At 37.0% G+C, this 20,086-nt stretch overlaps 1 protein-coding gene across 1 annotated transcript in view; it reads left to right on the top strand.

Annotated features, from left to right (window-relative positions):
- Window positions 1–20,086, top strand: part of RasGAP1 (Ras GTPase activating protein 1) — a 105,999-nt gene that overhangs the window by 70,236 nt on the left and 15,677 nt on the right. Inside the window, exons 3-5 of the mRNA XM_067788200.1 lie at window positions 333–2,146; window positions 4,592–4,875; window positions 8,138–8,336. Of these exons, the coding sequence (XP_067644301.1) occupies window positions 333–2,146; window positions 4,592–4,875; window positions 8,138–8,336 (2,297 nt within the window). The remainder of the gene's footprint in view (window positions 1–332; window positions 2,147–4,591; window positions 4,876–8,137; window positions 8,337–20,086) is intronic.

Consider the following 20,086-nt stretch of genomic DNA (forward strand, 5'->3'; position numbering starts at 1 on the left):
ATCCTCAGGAACTAGAAATGAATTCCAATCCAGCTACGTTTCCGAAAACACATTTTGAAATAAACAGTTTGGTTTTTTTTTTTTGAAACCGCCAGTATTCGAATAATGACAGTTATAGTCTATTGCATGATATGTTGAAATTGAATACAAACTAGTCGATTTTCAATCAAATCAAAAGTTGCTACTCGATTGACTGCAAACAAGAGCCTTACGCAATATACTCGCAAGTACGCAATATAAAATAGCCTAATCGAATCTCATACTACACACAACAATACTCCCACAAACTTTTCTCAAGTAAACTGTAATTTCGAAATGTTTTATCTTTTCAGGTGAAGCGAAAAATCTGAGTAGTCGCAATGCGGCGAACACTAGTTGCAGCACACAAGGAGTACGCGATGTCTATTGTACAATCGCGCTTGATCAGGAGGAAATATGTCGTACACCCACCATCGAACGAACGCTGGCGCCATTCTTCGGCGAAGAATATCAATTCAAAATACCGCGACGCTTCCGCTATCTCTCCATATATGTATGGGATCGTGATCGACACATGAAACAAGATAAGCCAATTGGTAAAATAGCAATTAAACGCGAAGAACTGCATAAATACAATCATAAAGATCATTGGTTTCCATTAAGACCGGTGGATTCGGATTCCGAGGTTCAAGGTATGGCACACATTGACGTGCAATTCGAGCAACTACAATCGACCGTACATGAACAACGTATCAATTTGATACGACCTAGCGAATATGATCGTAGTGATATCATTGAGGATATTAGCCATCATCATCATCAGCATCAAGCGCATCAAAATGATTATAAAGAGAATAGTGAACTGAGTAATATACAGCGCGGTTCGTTAAAATCGCGTGGTCTATTCGGTACACATCATGAACAGAATACCAATTGGAAAAATATGATGTCAATGCGACATGCGCGTATTGCAGTGCGTTGTATTGAATGTGTCGATTTGGCTAAAAAGAATGGTACTTGTGATCCATTTGTAATATTTACCGCCACCTATACGAACAAACGACAAGTGACGAGACGTACGAAAGTGCGTGAAAAGACCGTTAGTCCGGAATTCGATGAAACGGTTTATTTTGATCTCTGCATTGATGCTGATAATGCAACTACCAAATCGATTTCATCATCAACACATCATCATCATCATGATGTGAGTACAACGAATTCAAATAAGGCCTACACAATTTATCCGCTTGGTGGTGCAGATCTCTGTGAGATATCTGTAGCCTTATGGCATAATTCAGCGGGTATGGCGGATAAAGTATTTTTAGGTGAAGTAAGAATACCCATATTAAATAAACAACAACAAATTGCTGCGCAACAATCCGCTTGGTATTTTTTACAGCCGCGTTCGCCAGGCGCATTAAATCGTTCTCTATCGTCTACGCCACGTTCATGCGCTACCCCACCTGGTACACGTTTGAGTTGTGATAATACGATTGGTACGCTGCGGCTGAAACTGCTCTATACCGCTGATCATGTTTTTCCGTTAGCTACTTATGATGATTTAATGAACCTGCTTTTGGAATCGGTCGATCAACGTCCAATTACTGTATCAGCGGTTTCGATATTAGGTGAGCTGGTGTCGTGTAAAACGGATATGGCTCAGCCATTAGTACGTCTCTTCACTCACACCGGTCGCATTGCTTCAATAATTAAAGCGTTAGCTGATCATGAAATTTCCAATCTTACCGATCCCACGACGATATTTCGCGGTAATACACTCGTTTCAAAAATGATGGATGAAGCTATGCGTTTGTCGGGTCTACCTTATTTGCATCAAACTCTACGTCCCGTTTTGGCGCAAATATTAGCTGAGAAGAAACCCTGTGAAATCGATCCGTCCAAAGTGAAGGATCGTTCGGCAGTCGATACAAATTTGAATAACCTGCAAGATTATGTCGAACGTGTATTTGAAGCAATTACAAAAAGTGCGGTACGCTGTCCAAAGGTTTTGTGTCAGATATTTCATGATCTTCGCGAATGTGCGGGTAGGCACTTTCCACGTAACCATGAAGTGCGCTACTCCGTGGTATCCGGTTTCATATTTTTGCGATTTTTTGCTCCAGCCATACTCGGTCCAAAATTATTCGATTTGACATCAGAGCCACTTGTGAGTATATCCAGTTTTATGTTTTGCAACAAAAATGCGAAATTATGATTGACTTGGACCTTGTATTTTAGATCCTATATTGACTATTGGAGTTATAATGTTTATAATTCATTATCACCGTTAATTGGCACTTTGCCGACTAGCTGATTTCTGTTGTTATGAGGTCAGCTGATACTCTCTTTGTTGGGACTATAAATAATTTGGACTGTCTTTGCTCTCAGCATTCAATCCAGTGTCCAGGCAACGGTTTGCACGTAACTGTGGTTTCCCTATTGTGTGCCCTTCAGAGTCCACAGAGGTGCCATAGACCATAGAATGTCGCTATAGCAACCTGCTAGGGTAGATAATCTGTCATTACCTTCATGTCCCTGTTGTTTAACTCCCAGATCATTCAGGACTCCAAAGCATTTATCCACTAGCTTAGATTCGGTATGTTTCGGCACTAGCACCGAACCTACTTGGGAATGATTTGTATATGACCACTTCTAGGCCATCACTTTAGCTCCATGACGAACTTGGGGTCGTTAGAGCCTCGCCAGCTAATTAAGAGAGATCAAATCCCTCTCTACCCTGTTGTTTTTGTAGCAATGAAGATACTCTCCGAAGGTTTTGGGGAGTATCATCGATGTTTATGGTCCTTTGTCGGATATAGATCCGCTACGTTCCTGTAACAAGCACCATCAAGGTACAAGCCCGACCATCTCAGGAACGATTTAATATGAACCTTCTACGCCATCCCACCCCATCCCCTATTTCCATGGAACTTGTGGTCGATAGAGCCTAGGCTGCTGAAGAAACAGGATATGCCACGGATAGGTGAGGTTGACAATTGGGTTGAAGAAGGTATGCATTGCGCTACATAACCCCTTGAATTATTTGGGTATTTTAGTCGCCTCTTACGACAGGCATGCATGCCGCGGGCATATTCTAAGCCCCATAGCCAGCTGGGGGTCTACCTTGTCCTCCAAGCTGAGTCCCCCTCTTATCTGCTGCTAAATTAGGGTGTATAGTGCATTGAAGTACTTTCGAATAACATGGCCTTGGCAGAGAAGCCTTTATACTTTTAGTCACCATGTTCATATCTGCGTAAAGCTCACACGGCTTATCATAAAATCTCACTCCATACACGACTTTCAGAAAAAAAGAAATCGATGGAGCCATATCCATCTGCAGACGATAAATTTAATATCTTTGTGATATTGTTGGTGTGCGCTCAAAGTAGGCCGGATTTTTTAACTGGCTGATTCCGGTAGACCATTTTCGATGTTGAAAATTCCAAAATAATATGCTCGGAAAAAATAATATTTTTCAGAAGTGCAGATGGTTTTGAGAAGCTCTTCTATTTTTCTTAAATCGATACATATTTTAGATATGACCCTTGCTCTAGACTTGTCCCGTATTAAAATCAAAAATAAATGTAAGGCGCGGTAACCTCCGAAGAGACTTTAGGCCGAGCTTCTCTTCCAATTTCGGTATTACTTCGTAGTATGTGTAACTTTTAGACGGTGTCGGGAGTAGCTACATCATGACCTTTTTTGGCATAGTTCTTGAATATTGATTAGAGGTCAGTTAGGAACCTTTTCCGACCATTTTGGCACCTTTTTTATCATTATTTCGGCCAAGTTTAGTGTACAATACGTACCTATGTATTGTAACGAATTTAGGGAAATTCCGCTTATTCCAAACCTGCTAACGTTCGAATCGCTAAACTGTTGAATAAATAACTCCGATAATTCTATAATGCAAAATGGTCTTTATTATACTACTTTGAAAGTACTTCACAATAACACTTATACTTCACAACCAATAGCGTGCTTAAATCAAAACTGATTAGTCATGCCTCAACTTGCGCTGCTTTCATACTCTCGGTTTCCTCGTTCACCATTTCTCCTAAGGTCTAGTAACTTCGCGAACTTCATGCTTGTTTACCAGCCATATACATGTATATTTGTAGTTTCTAGCCATATGCGTGTGTATATGTGAGTACTATTCGGCTGATGATTACATGTGTTTGGGAGTATCTCTCCGTTGCCTTATATGTATGTGTGTACATGATGATTGATTTGTTTACGTACATACAAGTGGCTGCTTAGTATCGGCTTAGTGATGCTAATATTCGTCACAGTATATATGTTCGTTTTTGTGGTCGATTCCGATTCATCTGAACTTCTGTTTATATAAGACATCCGATTCCGAAGTCAATCAGTATAAAGATTTGTTCCTTTCTGCGAGCTTTATCTTCAATCAAGTTAAGCGATACCTCGAAAAAGATTTAAAACTCATCTAAACACACGTATTATCTACTTATTCACATAGTCTACGTGAGAATAGTTGTTTGAGTGGTCCCAACTCATAATAATTGTGTTTTGCTAGTATACATATACATGTAACACATTCACTTTACATACAAATTAAAATTAATTTTTTTTGTATTATCTATTATAGGATCACCAAATGAATCGCACACTAACGCTGATTTCCAAAACAATACAATCACTGGGCAATTTGGTGAGTTCACGCTCTTCACAGCAACCCAACAAGGAAGAGTACACTGGACAGCTGTATAAGCGTTTCTATACGGATAAGCATGTTAAAGAGGTGAAACACTTCCTAGAAGTAATATCCACGCCCGGTGAGGATGCGCGTTTGCCGGGTGATTTAGCCAATAGTTTATTGCCAGTTGTGTGTCCTGCGGATGGTACACTTGAACCAGTATTACTTAAAGAGGGGTAAGTTTTGAAATATATTTGAAAATAATTTTTGCTTATAATTAAAATTTGATTTATTGCTTGTATGAATACTAATTTAAACATGTTTATTTTCGCTTCATTTTCTTATCTTGGGTAATAATTTGTTTACACCTATGCACCATCTCTACTACTACTACTACTGCCACTACCACTACCAATGTAACGCCATCATTGCTAATATCTGCCATAAATTCATGTGATTGGTTTTGAAAATATAATAAAATTTACTAACCTCTAGCGATGGGTAAGAGTTTTTTTGGAACGATTGCTGACTTGTATGTACATAGTTGCAAAACATTTTGTTTACTACTAGCACAATTACTTCTTTCTGCAAATTTCTATTTTCCTTCTGACTACTATATTATCTAGATTTAATATTATTTTTCTACTTTCAATTTTTATTAACTTATTTCCTTTTATTCGGTTTTAATAATGTAACTGATCGTGTAATCTGTCCTGACCACTTCTCTTTTTCCTTTTCCCTTTTCGCTGTCTCACTCTGCACATATTTCCGTCACCGATTTTCAAAAAAACCAGACAGAAGAATCCGTGTATGAACCCAACATTTTTTGATTAACCCAAGCCCACATTCTTGGCTTTAAAATTCTGATATGCGTGTAATTGGATGGTTTTTATTAAAACAACGTGCTTATTATACTCAGCTGAGCAGAGCTCACAGAGTATATTAATTTTGTTCGCATAACGGTAATACGTAACGGCATAAACTAATAGAGATATATATAGACTTCTCTATATCAAAATGATTTGGACGAAAAAAGAAATTCATTTAGCCATGTCCGTCTGTCCGTCTGTAAACCCGATAACTTGGGTTAATTTTGAGCTATCTTAATGAAATTTGGTATGTTAAGTTCCTGGGCACTCATCTCAGATCGCTACTAAAAATGAACGAAATCGAACTATAACCATAAACCCGATAATTCTATACCAAATACGAAAAAGGGATGAAACATGGTGATTGGATTGGTTTTGGACGCAAAATATAACTTTGTAAAATGGGTGTGACACCTACCATATTAAGTAGAAGAAAATGAAACGTGCTGCAGGGCGAAATAAAAAGCCCTTGGAATCATGGCAGGAATAATGTTCGTGGTAATACATACTATATAAATAAATTAGCGGTACCCGACAGATGATGTTCTGTGTCACCCTGGTCCACATTTTGGTCGATATCGCGAAAACGCATTCACATATACAAATAAGGACGACTCCCTTTTAAAACCCTCATTAATACCTTTAATTTAATACCCATATCGTACAAACACATTCTAGAGTCACCCCTGGTCCACCTTTATGGCGATATCCCGAAAAGGCGTCCACCTATAGAACTATGGCCCACTCCCTTTTAAAGTACTCTCTAATACCTTCCATTTGATACCCATGTCATACAAACACATTCCAGGGTTCATTTTCCTACATGGTGATTTCCCCTTAATTTGTCTCCAAAGCTATCAGCTGAGTATGTAATGTTCGGTTACACCCGAACTTAGCCTTCCTTACTTGTTTTTTATACATTTTTTTAATTTTTAATTACATTGCGATCGACTATTTCTGTTCCACCAACCATACAGAGCATAATGGGATCTTTTCAATTAGTGGGAGCCCGGGGACAACTTTTATTATTCAGTTGGAAAACTCCCTATCGCGGAATATGTTTGAACACATACAAAAATTTAGTGCGGTGTTATCGATGTTGATGGTCCTTTGCCGGATGCAGATCCGATACGTTCCGGTACCAAGCCCGATCATCTCGGGAACGATTTGTTATGACCACATGCGACCTTCTAGGCCATACCGCCCTCCCACCCCATATATCCATGAGGAGTTCGGGGTCGCCAGAGCCCCGGCTGTTGAATGAAACAGGAATCGCCACGGATAGGTGAGGTTGACAATTGGGTTTGGAGAAGCTATATATTGCGCTGGCAACGTGAAAGGGATGCGCTACCCAACCCCTTGCATCTATTTGGTATTTTAGTCGCCTCTTCCAACAGGCATACCTACCGACCATCTCGGGCAGTGTTAACAGTGAACTAGAGTAATGTGGAACGGTTTAATTTGTAGTCAACCCTGTTGCGCGGTGTATTGCGTAACGGATTTGAACAGGAAGCAGTTGTAGTATTGGTATAGCGTCATCCGCCTTTCACACCGAACCGGCTTCAAGACTTTTTTTTTAATTTTTATTATTATTATCATATATATTATTTCTAATTGCTGTTTTTATGTACGAGTCCCTTTTTCGCTCTATTTGGAATCCAAATCTATAAATAAAGTTTTGGTTGTAAAAATGGAGATTCGGGCTATTAACGAGCTTTGGGCAATTTTGGTCGTAGTTCTTTTGTTTAGCTATATTTTGTTAAAATAATTTGTTAAAAATAAACTATTTAGAACAACACCACATAGTATCGTTTTTTACAAAAAAAAAAAAAAAATGTATGTGAAAAGAAACACCCTATTCATTAAAATTGTAAGATAGGGTTTTTTGAAAAATATTCTAAAGTAGAACGATTTTCATAAGATCCCTGATTAAGAGCGTTATCAAAAGGTTTCATGTGGTCATACCAAATAGTTCCCGAGATGGTCGGGCTAGTACCTTTATGGTTCTTGTTACCGGAACTTACCGGATCTGCATCCGGCAAAGGACCATTACAACAACAACAGCATCAAAAGTTTGTTGAGGTACAGCACTCTCGGAGCAGCAGTCAGGGTAGGGTGAACATCCACTCAGCAGTCGATATGTTTTTTTTTTTAGGCTGTTTATTAGTCCCTTAAACTCAATACAAAAACTTCAAATTTTTTTTTTTTGTTTTTATTTAATTTAATAAAGTTTGCATGCTTGGTTTTCATTAGGCCAAAATGACTAACATCAAAAACTGCCTTGTTGAGGTCAAAAGCGCTTCCATTAAGTCACATCACTGACTCGGAGTTGATAAAGCAGTGCCAAAATTCAGTCCGTTTTCATTGATATTGCCCAGTTTTTTTGTTTTTTGACTTACGTGGGCCAAATGTATGAGGTACATATATTGTACCATGGGTGTACACTCATTTGTTCTCTTCTCTTTTGCTATGCTATGCTTTATACATCATTTTTTTGTTTTTTTTTTTTTTGTTACTTATTTAGTTTTTAGTTATTACGCTTTGCAATTTTCTTTCAATCTTACTGCACACACATACACCCACCACTTGTAAGTCTAATACTAACTCAGCACAATTTTTGCACATACAGAATGATGACGAAGTATCCACAATGTCGAAAACGTTTCGGTCGTAGTCGCTTTAAGCAACGTTACTTTCGGCTTACAACAAAAACCCTAAGCTATGCTAAATCAAAGGGCAAACAACCCATCTGTGATATACCATTGTGCGAGATTGAACGAGTCGAGCAGCTAAACGAGAAAAGTTTCAAAATGCAAAATTGTTTTAAGGTAAGTCACTTAATTAATATGCTGTATGTTCTTTGTTATATTCCTTAACAGAAAATTATTAATTAATTAATGATGCACAACGCCAGCAGAGCTTCGTATACTAACACAACACAGAGAACGTTTGAGCAGAGATTCATGTGTAAGATTTCTACTGTTTGAAGTACAAGCTAAAACTAATTGACTGCTTGCTTTACTGAATCATTATTGGTGCGCTCTCACGACATATAGGTGAACGCCGAATAGTTTTTCGAAGCTCTCGAGTGCACCACTTTTTAGTCACATCCGTTAAAATCTGAACATATTGTAACGAACTTTGGGAAATTCCGCTTATTCGAAACTTCCTGCTAACGTTCGATTCGCTAAACTGTTGAATAAGTTCCTCCATATTCTGTATTGCAAAATGGTCTTTATTCGACTACTTTGAGAGTAGTACAATTACACTTCACTTCGCAACTGATAGCGTATTTAAATCAAAGTGATTAGTCATGCCTCAGCTTGCGCTGCTTTTATACTCTCTGTTGCCTCGTCAGCATATTTCTCCAAAGGTCTAGACGTTTCACCCTCTAAAATCTCCTGCTTGGTTACCAGCGATACACATGTATATTTGTAGTTTATGCGTTTCTCATAGTTATATGCTGTGTATGTGTGAGTAACTACTTCGGCTGATGGCTACATCTGTGTGTGTGAGATAGCTCTTCATCGCCTTCTACATATGTGTTGCTAGCTTTAATGTGTACACGTACATAAGAGTGGCTGCTTCATGTTTTTATTGTTGCCTGATTATTTACTAACAGCTTAGTGATGCTAATATTCATCACAATATGTATTTCTTCTGTACGTGTGTTTGTGACTAAACCATTAGACAACTGGATCAATTTTGATGAAATTTCGTGTATGTGTTCGAGGGGATTTGAGGATGATTTAGTTGCACAATTCCTATGTTCTTTCTTATCTTTGCGGGAAGTGGACTAGGGGCCGACCTATTCTAAACAAAAAAGATAATGTATGGTGCCATTTGCTTGAAATTTATTTTTGTCTAGCTTATTATTTGAGAACCATTTCTTTCCACGTCCAGCAAGTGGATCTTCCAAAAAATGTTATTTATGGTGCGATTTGCTTGAAGTTCATTACTGGGGTACCTCTTTGACCAAATTAATATTTGCGAAACTTTTCTATACGAAAAATGAAACAGGACCAGACAGACCTATTGTACTTAATCGTATTTCGTAGATCGCCTGTAAGTGGTATGGTATGGACCAAAATGTGGGAATGTGTTTTCACAATATTGAAGTGGAAGATGTAGTGGGCGTGGGAGGGAGATATATTTAATTAGGGATGGATAAGAATAAGAAGAAAAATTGAAGATAAAGTAGAAGAGAATGGGATAAAGAGTGAAAAGGAGAAGCGGGGCTTACTTTTTAAATGTAGGCAAACCAATTTTCGGGCCAGAACAAAGTTAAACGCGTACTCCAGTCTTACATAAAAAAATCATTTTCATTAAATTTACATAAAATATTCACTTTCTATTGTAATTTTAATAGAATCTAAAAATATATACATAAATGTTACACCCGTCACTAAAATAGTCTATGATGTAACTACTCATAATAAGTACACCTTCCTTTGGCAAATAGTGTCACAATGCACCGCATTATCTAACTACTATTATATTGTTGTAAACGCTGTAAATTATGTTATTTGTCATCATGTATATATTATAGTTGCAAAAATTTAAACACCATTCTTATACTCAGCTGAGCAGAGCTCACAGAGTATATTAATTTATATTAATTTTTTTTTCACTTCTCCCTTTCCTCCTATTCTGAACAATGTTCGAAAAAGCGGAAACCGGTTATGGGAGAAAAGTAGGTATTATGAATGTGAGGGAGAGGGAGATTTCTCTGCCATTTCATAGGAGTTTTTTCACTTGTTAAATTAAAGGGAATGCATCAAAATAGTTAAAGGAAATTGGTTCTTTTAAGAAAGAACACTTATTTGTACAAATTTGTGCTAAAATATGAATGTACATTCTACCACAATATTCTCACTGTTAATACAACAACAACAACAACAACCACAATAGTCTTTATTTTAAGTAGAAAAGTATATCATAAGCAATAGAAGAGATCTTGGTATATTTGATGCAGCCATCCAGAAATTGCGCAAGGATTTTTAAGAAGGCGTAAATAGATTTCGGCATATGGCGAAAGGCGAACTCAACTCGACTTGGCCGCCAGGAAATTGCTTTGCAGAATGAAGGCAGGCAACTCCGGCGGATTTGTGTTATCCCGCTGGTCTTCTTCTTATGCTCCTCTGTTGATGTTGCTGTGGCACCAATTCATTACTCATTTCAGTGAATACCACATGAAATGCAATAATGTGCATTGTTTATACCTTATTTCTTAATTTCAAACAAATTCGCAACAATAATTAAACTTTAAAGTTTTTTAAACAAAATAAAAATGCGCAACGAAATTTGAATTGACAAAACAGCTGACTTCGAAAATTCGAAATTCCTATTCCCCAATTATTCTTCTCCCTAGGAGAAAAGAATTGGAGGAATTTTTCCGTGGGAATAAAAAAATCCGCGAGAATATTTAAAATTGGTCTGATAGACTTCTATATATCAAAATGATCTGGGCGAAAAAAGAAATTTTTTTAGCCATGTCCGTCCGTCTATCCGTTAACACGATAACTTGAGTAAATTTTTAGGTATCTTAGTGAAATTTGGAATGTAAGTTCCTGGGCACTCATCTCAGATCGCTAATTAAACTGAACGAAATCGGGCTATAACCACGCTCACTTTTTCGATATCGAAAATTTCGAAAAACCGAAAAAGTGCGATAATTCTTTACCAAAGACGGCTAAAGTGATGAAACTTGGTAGGTGGGTTGACCTTATGACGCAGAATAGAAAATTGGTAAAATTTTGGACGATGGGCGTGGCACCGCCCACTTTTAATGTAATGTTCGGTTACATCCGAACTTAGCCTTCCTTGTTTTTTAGTAACTTTTTGTGTGAAACGCTTTTTTTTGTGCCTACAAATGTTTTTGCATTCAATTGTAGGCGCATATATGCACACTATTTTTTTATGTACTCATATTGAAGAATGTAACATTAAATATGAGTAATGATTTGAAACGAATTTGGTAAAAACAGCGGCTTCATTAAGATATTCACAAAAAATTGGCAAATATTTCTGATATTTCTTTTTTCCGAAGCGTGCTTTAGATTTTCTTCGACTAATTTAATAGTTGTTTTTTTTTTTTTGAAAACTAACGAAAATAAAAAATAAAATATAATATCAAGGATAACAAAAAAAAACATATAGAAAGCCTTGCTATATGAGGAGTACTCTTTAGGAGTCTTCTTAACCATTGCACCTTTGCTGTGGGCGCTGGACATCAACTCCCTGGTCAGGCGGTTCGATGTGGGACCCGTCAAATTAACGGTGTACGCAGATGACATTGCAGTTGTCGTAAGAGGAAAGTGTCTTCCAACAATTAGTTATTTGATCGATCGGGCACTTCGGGTGATATGTACATAACTGGGCATTTAATGTCGTGTTGAGTGCCAACGTGTAGAACACGGATAAGGTCTTGTTTATTGGGAGGTGTGAGGTTGCGAATTGTTCTAGGCCCAAGCTAGAAGATGTGACCATTAAGGAGAAACCGCGTACCAAATATCTATATGTTGTGGTGGAAGCTCAATGTGGATTGAATCTCATTAGATATTAACAGCGATTTTAAAATCCGTCTTATACTATGGAATTCGTGTTTTGTGGACGACCGCTAAAAAAATCAAAAAATTAGAGGGATACCCCCGTGCAGACTATCAGTACTTAGCATAGCAGGAGAACCGAAAACAACCCCCACGGTTGCACTGCCTCGGGGCAGTTTGAGCGCAGAACATACGGTCATAGCAGTAAAGCGTCCTCCAATGTTGAACGGGCAGACCAACTAGTTCCCTACCTGCGCTTCGATGGGTCTCTTAGAGCAGCGGTAGAGGTAGAAGGTTGGCGCAAGGGCGCAGAAATGACAGACGAGGCGATACGAGAGGAACACCGATGGTGCCAAAGTAATGAATTGAGTAGGGTCCGCGCAGATCCGAAAAAAAACAAATTCTACAAGCTGCGAGATCACTGATCATTGAAAACAGGGGAATGTAGGCTCGTGTTGGATATTCTCACGGGACGCTGCCTTCCGACGTCACATGCTTTTAAATTAGTCATTGTCAGTGATAGCAGATGTAGGAAGTGCGGGTTGGAGGAAACGATGGCGAACGTTTTGTGCTCGCGCCCTGCGCTTGCAAGGCTAAGACTCCAACTATTAGGAGTGATACAGCTGTCAGATCTGGAAGCAGCAAGTGGCATAGATCCTAAGCAGCTGCTAGTATTTGCCAAGAGGACGGAGTTATTTTATAACAAACATAGGCACTGGTTTCTGATAGGGGTTTTCAGTTTGGTCGTTGAGCAAACTGCTGGTAACACCATGGACTCATTCAATCTACATATGTGAGGACATCACGGACAAGTCAGTTCAACCTAGATATAATCAATTTTCGCTGTTATTTTTCACTCCGGTATACAGCAGTTAACACACAACTGCGTACTCAAAAAAATTCGGAGAATTCCAAATAAAAAGTTGGAAGTTTGCGTAGAATGCTATTGAATTTTTGAATATTTTGAAACCGTTTTTGAGATTGATTTGCATGGTTTAGGTTACGAAATTCTTAGAAGTGTTTTCTTAAAATTTCGAAAATAAAAAAGCAATAAAGTTAATTAACGAAGTTAGAAAAAAATTGCCACTGTAACTTTGCTATTCGCTGTTGTACATACATATAAAGGTGCGGCTGTCATATCAGTAGCAATTTTGACAAAAGAAAACCCACTACGCAAATATTTTTCTTTTTTCTTCTACATATTTACAGCGATAAACATGAATGCATACCTACATACATAGATGTTCGTATCGATATGCTAAAATTTGTACATAAAAAATTATATATGCATGTATCACGGCTTTCAGCCTTCGCATGTTTGTTTCTTTTAACCCCTTCAAACGTGCGGAAATAAAAAATATCTTGTAAAGAAAATTACAGTAATATACTTTCCACATTTGTATGTATGTAAATATAAATGAGTTTTTAATTATAACAAGTAAGGAAGGCTAAGTTCGGGTGTAACCAAACATTACATACTCAGCTGAGAGCTTTGGAGACAAAATAAGGGAAAATCACCATGTAGGAAAATGAACCTTGGGTGACCCTTGATTGTCTTTGTATGGCATGGGTATCAAATGAAAGGTGTTAATGAGTATTTTACAAGGGAGTGAGCCTTAGTCCTATAGGTGGACGCCTATCGCCATAAAGGTGGACCAGGGGTGACTCTATGATGTGTTTGTACGATATGGGTATCAAATTAAAGGTATTAATGAGGGTTTTAAAAGGGAGCGTAGTAGGTGACCCAGAAGATCATATGTCGGGTACCGCTAATTTATTTATATATGTAATACCACGAACAGTATTCCTGCCATGATTCCAAGGGCTTTTGATTTCGCCCTGCAGAACTTTTTCATTTTCTTCTACTCAATATGGTAGGTGTCACACCCATTTTACAAAGTTTTTTCTAAAGTTATATTTTGCGTCAAAAAATCAATCCAGTCACCATGTTTCATCCCTTTTTTCGTATTTGGTATAGAATTATGACATTTTTTTTAATTTGGTGGGTGTGGTTATAGTCTGATTTCGTTCATTTTAAATAGCGATCTGAGATGAGTGCCCAGGAACTTACATACCAAATTTCATTAAGATACCTCAAAATTTACTCAAGTTATCGTGTTTACGGACGGACGGACGGACATGGCTAAATGAATTTTTTTTTTCGCCCAGATCATTTTGATATATAGAAGTCTATATCTATCTCGATTAGTTTATGCCGTTACGGATTACCGTTATGCGAACAAAATTAATATACTCTGTGATCTCTGCTCAGCTGAGTATAAAAAGCGAAATTAGACGCACAATTGGCGGCCACCGTGGTGTGATGGTAGCGTGCTCCGCCTATCACACCGTATGCCCTGGGTTCAACTCCCGGGCAAAGCAACATCAAAATTTTAGAAATAAGATTTTTCAATTAGAAGAAATTTTTCTAAGCGGGGTCGCCCCTCGGCAGTGTCTGGCAAGCGCTCCGATTGTATTTCTGCCATGAAAAGCTCTCAGTGAAAACTCATCTGCCTTGCAGATGCCGTTCGGAGTCGGCATAAAACATGTAGGTCCCGTCCGGCCAATTTGTAGGGAAAAATCAAGAGGAGCACGACGCAAATTGGAAGAGAAGCTCGGCCTTAGATCTCTTCGGAGGTTATCGCGCCTTACATTTATTTATTTATTTAGACGCACAATTTTTTGCGTAATTTGAATCTTTAATTTCCACGATTTCACCTATTTTTTAATGCGCAAGACAATGCAGCAACTAATTACCAACAACAATTTCATACAATTCATTCATTTATTGCGTGTAACAAAATTTTTCACTTTTCTTTGTCGAATGAAATGAAGATTTACATAAATTCTTGTACTATAATTAAAAATGTATGTAATTCATATTGTTTCGCGTGATTCCCACACATTTGTTTGCTATATTTTTCTTTTTGTCTTGTTTTATGGCAAGCGAACATAATTGGTGTGCGGTTTCGAAAAAAAACTTAGTATTTGTTAAAACTTAGTATTCAGTAAAAAAAAAAGAAATATATATTAACATAATTTCAACGCCCACAATAAAGCAACGGCTCATTCAAACATACAACATTAGACCGTATTAAAAACAAAACAAAAAACTAAAGTGCATCGTCTAATATAAATTTGTTCTGCAAGGCACAAAACAATTTAGGCCTGGACTTATTTCTCTGTGTTTAGCTAGGTTAGGTTGAACTGGCCTGTCCGTGAGGACCTCACATAGACTGGATGAGTACATGCGTTACCAGAAGTTTGTTTAACGACGAAACTGAAAAAACCCATCGAACACCGGGACCTAGGTTAAACAAGTAAAGGTGTCTAAGCTCGGGTGTAACCGAACATTATATACTCAGCGTGAGCTTCAATTGTACATTTCATTTCAGATAAATTACTTTTCTACATAACACGTGGCACCGCCCTTTTAAAAAAAGTTGTTTCCCCATTTACTCTTACAATAAAACTTGATAAGCGAAATATCATTGATTCAAAACTATTTTTTGCTAAGTTGTAGCTTATTATTCTAGTCTACGACCTTTTTAAACTTGTTTTATATCTAAGTTGCCGTGGTCTTTAACCGATCCCATCCATTTTTACTAGAAATATTTTCTGCTATAAGGAAAATATGTGTACACATATTCATTACGATATGTTAATTTTTCTTCGAGTTATGGCTCCCGAAACATAGGAAATTGCTTAGTCATAAAAGGGGCGGTGCCACACCTATTTTCAAAAATTTTAGTGTTTTCCAATTTAATGTTATAATTCAAGTTAGAAAGTAAAATCCTATTAATACAAAGCTCTTCTTTGCTAAAATATAGCTTATTATTTTCGTCTACGACCCTTTTAAAAATCTTTTATATAAAAGTGGACGTGGTCTTTAACCGATCTCGTCCATTTTTTCTAGAAATATTTCCTGCTATAGGGAAAATTTGTGTATAAAATTTTATTACGATCCGTTAATTTTTCTTCGAGTTATGGCTTCCTCGATCCGTTTAAATAGAGTACAAGATAGTATCCGAAGAACACTACTTAGTGAAATACAACTCAAATTGTAATTGAACCAAAATGATTCTTGCCACGGAATATCCAAATTTCAGTTCGCATATTGTAGTAAGCGTTTTTGATCAAAGAAAACGGTAGGGTGCATATTGTGTGGTGGGATCGCATAGTAGCTAAGTGTGTATGTGTGTATGTAAAAATAATAACATATTACCAGTGCACGGACTTTTAAAAAGAGAATGTTGGTAGACGAAAAATTAAAATAGTGGTAGAAGTTGGTAGATCTGTTTTCCAAGAAAACAAAAGCTACAGTTTGTATTTGTACAAAACAATTCATAATGTAATTGTAAACACAAATAAAGCACATTTCACGGAAATAACACTTAAAAAAACATCATATATGTAATACTTCTATATCACTACTACTGAAGTGTGCAGCCTGTCAAACATTACAGTACAGATATACAACGAGAGAAGGAGACAAAATCTCAAGGCTGTCGTTAATTTTTTGTAAAAAAAGGGGCTTAAATATATGTATATTTCAACAAGCCGTCTTGCTTCTATCAATATTGTACATTAGGCTATTTCGTTCTCCAAATGAAAAAGTAAGCTTTTTTTCCATTAGTATTATACAATTTTTATTGTTTTAAGAACTCTGCAGAATAGCATTACCGATTTGTGCTGAGTGCGCAGATATACGTATGTAAATAAGCCCTTAGTGATCAAAAAGCGACAAAAAAAGCAAATAATGCCAACTGACTATTACGTATTTCTCACGAAAAAAATTTACAAACTTGATATTACTTCAACACCAATAGCAGCCAGCCAATACTCATATTTTGTTTACTTCATCAAAAATTTACTTCATTAAAAAAGTCAAAATAAAGAAAATTTTGAAAACTCGTTTGTTCAAGCTAATTCACTTTAAATTATTTTTGAAAACGTTTAAAGAAATGCTTGTTGGGATGTATGTATAAGTATATTTTTATACATGTATAATCGAATTTTTTTCATTTCAAAAATATGAATTCTTCACCTTGTTTTTTTTCTATTTATGTAAATAATATACTTTGTATGTATACTTTGTATGTTTAAATAATAAATACAATAAGCCTTTTATTATATTTGTTGGCCTTTTCATTGTTTAATCGACTAAACTGAAATTTTATAACAATTAGTATGCAGAATTTGGGTAAAGGGGATAGTGGCCCGTTGTGATCCCTTTAATACTTTTTTTACACACGCTACTACAATTCACTAACACTAACAAAGCCCGCGCATGCGCAGAACATATATTTGCACAGTTTCGGCAAATAATGATCGACAGAAAATTTGGACTTGAGGAAGATAGGAAGGTATTGATATAGAAGTATTATATCACACACTAACTACAAAAGAGTCACAACTTAAAATTTTTCAAAATCGGGTTTTTCCATAAACCAATTCATGGTACACATCTCTAGGATAGGTTAGGTGGTAGCTGCCCTGATCAGGATAACTCACTTGGACCACACGAATGTCCGTTGTGATACCACATACACCAAAAATAACGGTGACTTAGATCTAGCTACTTAGAGAATCGTTGGGTAGCAACGATAAAGCTCCGAATGATACCGATCTCAACTTTGGATAAATCCTCGGGAGATCCAAGTGAGTCGCGACCGAAGTACTTTCGCCTAGTTCTGGCAAAAGCTGGCCAATCAAGCATAAAGTGATTTGGTGATTCCACCTCATCATCCTCCATACAGCTGCAGCAGGATGGAGTTTCCAGTATATTGAGACGTACCGCATGGATACCCATGGGACAGTGCCCTGTCAAAACCCCAATGACCATTGATAGGTGAGCCTTAGTGAACCCAATTATTTCAGCAGACCTCCTGCCATCCACTTTCGACCAGAAAGATCTTGCTACCCTGCAAGACGTGGCGAAGCTTGTGCGAAAACGTAGAATGCTGCAATGAATCCGCGAGGCTTAGAAAAATACTCTCTAGGAATCCCGCTCCTCTGGGGTATCTGCTAGATGATGGTGGGGACTGGTCGATGAGTAGCGAGGAGTCCCTAAAGCTTTTTTACTGGGCACATCTCTAACTTTTTAACTTTAATTTCGTTGTCATTATTTTCTTCTTTAACTGGAAAATTACCATTATGCCAGTTTTGGTGTTGATTGCATCGCTTGCGCTCTATCAACTAAAGAGTACTATTTTTAGTTGTGTCAATGTGCTTAAGAACAAGTGAACAGTTTTTTACGCATAAAGTGTATTATTTTAAATTCTGACTATCTTGTTGCAAAAAACTTTTAACTTTGTTGTGTATTAATTAAAATTGTGTCTTTTTATACGTAAATAGTGAGTAAAGTTGCTTGTATTATTGTGAAATATGCCTTTTTTGATGAAATAATTGTGAATGTACGAGTAGTAAGTTTTCTTAGAAATAGTCATAATTCAAAATTGCTATATATTTTGTCCGTAAACAAATAATTACAACAAAATTTCGTCAATTCATTTTATAATGAAGGTATCCTTCTTTGTAAAACTGGATTTCAATATAACATTACAGACGTTTTCACATAAACCGTTTTTCTTCTCTCCTGAACATTTACATTTTTTCAAGTTGTGACTCTTTTGTAGTTAGTGTGCGATATATATGAAAAACATATAAATAAAACAAGAAAATACATGTAAATTTGTATATACATAGCTTATGCCTATATGATACTTGCTTTTTTCCTGTATTTCGAGCGTGAAATACTGACGAAAATTTACCGAAACGTCTAATTACAACAACAAGTTTCCAATTTACCAAAAATATTGCTACAAATTATCGTTTACTTAAAACTTTTTTTATTTTCGTTCAAAATTATTCACAAAAAACTGATGAAAATAGCGCAGGAAAATCATGATCATTTACTTACATTTATTTGTTTGAATTTTTGCACAAATTTTTCAAAATTGGTTAGTTTGGTTAATGTTATTTGGGTGTGCACGGCAATTAAACACGTTTACCTAATGATCGCAGTATTTGGTTTCAATGCGAATATATTGAAATGTTGGTAGATTTTTAGGCTTTGGTGGTAGAAGTGGTAGAAAATGAAAATGGGCTAAAATGTTGGTAGATCTACCAATAAAGTGGTAAAGTCCGTGCACTGCATTCTACCTATCTACATATATATACCAAGAATACATAGCTTTTTTCATTTTTAATAGTTCTTTGTTGCAATAACAAAATCGCAACATAATGGAGTATCATCGCGTTTCACACGAAATAAATTTAATAGTGCAATCTTGTTTACACTGCAATTTGTAAATAAATAAAAAAATGTATTGCAATACCAGCAGTTTTACTCAAGTTTTTTAACGGAGAACATAAAATTTAATTATTCCTGCATATTTTTTTTTGTTTGCCTGCATATTCACTTGTGAATTAGTAACACTTTCCCTAAAACAAAATAACTTTCATTGATTAAATTGAATTTTACTAATCGGTTTCAGATTTATTCTACAGGGCGTATCATGAGCTTTCACCCGAACCACCCACAGCGGGTTAGGCGGCGTAAAATATACCCGCGGCTGCTGTGCCTGTCGTAGGAGGCCTCTAAAATACCATATTGATTCAAGGGGTTGTCAGCACAATATATATAAATTCTCCAACCCAATTGCCAACCTCACCTACCCGTCGCGAATACAGTTTCTTTAACAGCCGAGGCTCTGGCGACCCCAAGTTCCTCATAGATCTTGGGGGTGGGAGGGCGGTATCTCTTTAACTGTAATGTGGAACCAACGCCTCTAGCACCCCTTTCATCATGGTCCACCCCTGTTGAAACAGCAAGTTTCCTTGGATTCCCATTAGAGGATATTGATGACAATTTGTGATCGGTCGCAGCTGTTAGGTGGGGCGAAGCACTGCTACAACAACAACAACAACAGAGCGGTATGGCCTTAAAGGTTTCATGTGGTCATACTAAATCGTTCCCGAGATGGTCGGGCTAGTACCTTTATGGTGCTTGTTATCGGAACGTACCG

The sequence above is a fragment of the Eurosta solidaginis genome, chromosome 5 (genome assembly GCF_040869045.1).
Source record: "Eurosta solidaginis isolate ZX-2024a chromosome 5, ASM4086904v1, whole genome shotgun sequence".
Taxonomy (NCBI): Eukaryota; Metazoa; Arthropoda; class Insecta; order Diptera; family Tephritidae; genus Eurosta; species Eurosta solidaginis.